Source organism: Perca fluviatilis, chromosome 8 (assembly GCF_010015445.1).
Source record: "Perca fluviatilis chromosome 8, GENO_Pfluv_1.0, whole genome shotgun sequence".
Classification (NCBI taxonomy): Eukaryota; Metazoa; Chordata; class Actinopteri; order Perciformes; family Percidae; genus Perca; species Perca fluviatilis.
The window spans coordinates 1,465,420-1,467,919 of record NC_053119.1 but is presented as its reverse complement, the minus strand read 5'-3'; the positions used below and the strand labels follow the sequence as shown (position 1 = coordinate 1,467,919).

Below are 2,500 nucleotides of genomic sequence, written 5' to 3'. Positions count from 1 at the left end.
TCCATGGTCTCTGGTCCCTTCATGGTCTCTGGTTCCTCCTTGATCTCTGGTAGCTCCATGGTCCCTGGTACCTCCATGGTCTCCGGTACCTCCATGGTCCCTGGTTCCTGCATGGTCCCTGGTAGCTCCATGGTCCCTGGTTCCTGCATGGTCCCTGGTACCTCCATGGTCTCAGGTTCCTCTGTGAGGTGCGACAGCTTCTCTTCCAGCTCTGTGTTCCTCGTCTGCAGCCTGACGTAGCTCAGACAGGAGGAGGAAGAGGAGGAGGAGGAGGTGATAGACTCCTCGCAGGTCTGCTTCTCCTCCTTCACCGGTGGCAGGTTAAGGTTCAGCTCCACGTCGTACTCCCAGGACCCGCTGGGCGGCCGCGGCGCCGACAGAGCCCGGGACCGGCTGTAGGCGTCCAGAGAAGCTTCCAGAGCGCCTCTGAACAAATCCTGAAACATGAATTTTAAATTGTTAGTTCATCCAAGCAGGGCTGGGTATCGGTTAACAGTACTGGATCCGGGTACGGTCAGTGGAACCCTCATCAGTTCAATGTTATAAGCACAAATGGACATTTGGAAAAACAGAAAAATGGGTTCAAATATCAAATTTTTCATTTTTTTTCCACCTTGACAAATTAAAAAATTGGATCTTTAACCTGTTTTTCCTATTTTCTGTTTTTATTCAGAGAATCAGAAATTGAGAACATTAAAAAACTGCATCTGAGCTCCAATTATTCATAATACTGCCATGCTATTTATTTTTTTTGGTCCATATGCAGTTAAGAGAACACCATGTCGTCATTTTGACGACACATTGTCGCGCGACAGGTTGGGAACGGCAACTGAAGACAGGCCTTTAGGTTAGGGGTGGGGGGAAAAAATCGATACAGCATAGTATCGCGATATTTTTTGTGGCAATACTGTATCGATACACAGACGCCAAGTATCGATCTTTGATTATATATGTGTCTGTCTGCTTGACGATCCCCATTTTGCAGCAATACAATTGAAGTGAGATGAACACACAGAGAAATGTGTCTTTTTAGGTAAAACAAATGTTGACAAAATTGTCCTTTGGGGACATCATTTGAAACTGGGAAAGGATCCAAACAGGTGTGTGTTTTATGGTCCACACACACACACACACACACACACACACACACACAGAAACACACACACACACACTGTTAAGTGGTCTAACCCCTGGTCTCAGTCACACACAACCACACACAACCACACACACCACACACACACACACACACACACACACACACACACACACACACACACACACACACACACACACACACACACACACACACACACACACACACACACACACACACACACACACACACACACACAGGGGACCCTTCATTGACATAATACATTCCCTAGCCCCTTACCCTAACCTTAACCATCACAACTAAATGTTGGAAAAAAGGTAATACATTGCAATATATCGCAGAATATTGCAATATGTTTAAAATCGCAATAATATTGTATCGTGACATAAGTATCGTGATGATATCATATCGTGAGGCCTCTGGTGATTCCCACCCCTACTTTAGGTACACGTATTCAGCGGCATCAAAAAACATTCTTGTTAGAGATGCACCGATTACAACTTTCTCGGCCGATTCCAATTTTCTTTGAGTTAGGCCAGCAGATTCCAATTTCATGTTTTCTAACCACTTTACAGCACACACAAATATGTGTTTTCTATATTTTCTTTAATAGAACATGTGTTGACCAGATAATGGATCACTATATAATAGAACTATATGAATGACTCCTGGTGTGGGACATTCACACACATCTAAAGAGCAATGTTAGAACCATTTCCTTCTTCTCACATCTAATATCACACTAAAGAAATGTGATTCTGGTTCTTGGTGTGGTCCCTCCACGCCCTGCTGTCTCCTGCAGGTGTTATATCTTATTGTAAACTTGTTATCTTCTGCTCACACGCAGCTGACATGTTGCAGGTTAACTCACCAGGTTCCCTACATGTGGGAGAATACCGGAAAACCGGCCGGTCTATCGGTGCATCTCTAATTCTTGTGTTTGTTTTTTAAGTTGAGCTTTGACCATCATTTGTTGTTTCCTTACTCTCTAAATTACATTATTTTTATCTGTAAGTGAAAGTGTGAGCTGCGGTCGTACTCTGAAGCTGACGTCTGTCGTCTTCTTCTCAGTTTGTCCGTGCGTCTCGTCTCCAGGCTGCCGGCTGAAGTTGGGTTTATGTTGCAGAGCCGACTGCAGCAGAGATCTAACTTCTCTCCAGGGACGCACCACAGGCTTCTCTGCACCTGAAACACAAATCACATTAAAACGTCTACTTTAAGTCCAGAAATTAAGACTAGCATCTAAAAACCTAACACTGACTTTTCAAGTAATGATATTTGTATTTGTGTGTGTGTCTGTGTTTGTCTGTCAGTGTGTCAGTGTGTCTGTCTGTGTGAGAGTGTGTGTGTGTGTGCGTGTGTATATATGTACAGTACAGGCCAAAA

General features: G+C 44.2%; 1 protein-coding gene across 4 annotated transcripts in view; it reads right to left on the bottom strand.

The window, feature by feature from the left end:
- The window catches only part of LOC120563571, a 21,101-nt gene that overhangs the window by 11,437 nt on the left and 7,164 nt on the right, over positions 1–2,500 (bottom strand). For all 4 annotated transcript variants that reach the window (XR_005639980.1, XR_005639979.1, XM_039807809.1 and 1 more), the window contains 2 exons: positions 2,154–2,299; positions 1–437 (listed from right to left, as the gene is read on the bottom strand). The exon at positions 1–437 is cut by the window's left edge and continues 323 nt beyond it. Coding sequence is in view for 2 of the 4 variants with exons in the window: in XM_039807809.1 (XP_039663743.1) it covers positions 1–437; positions 2,154–2,299 (583 nt within the window). In the remaining 2 variants the exon portion in view is untranslated. The remainder of the gene's footprint in view (positions 438–2,153; positions 2,300–2,500) is intronic.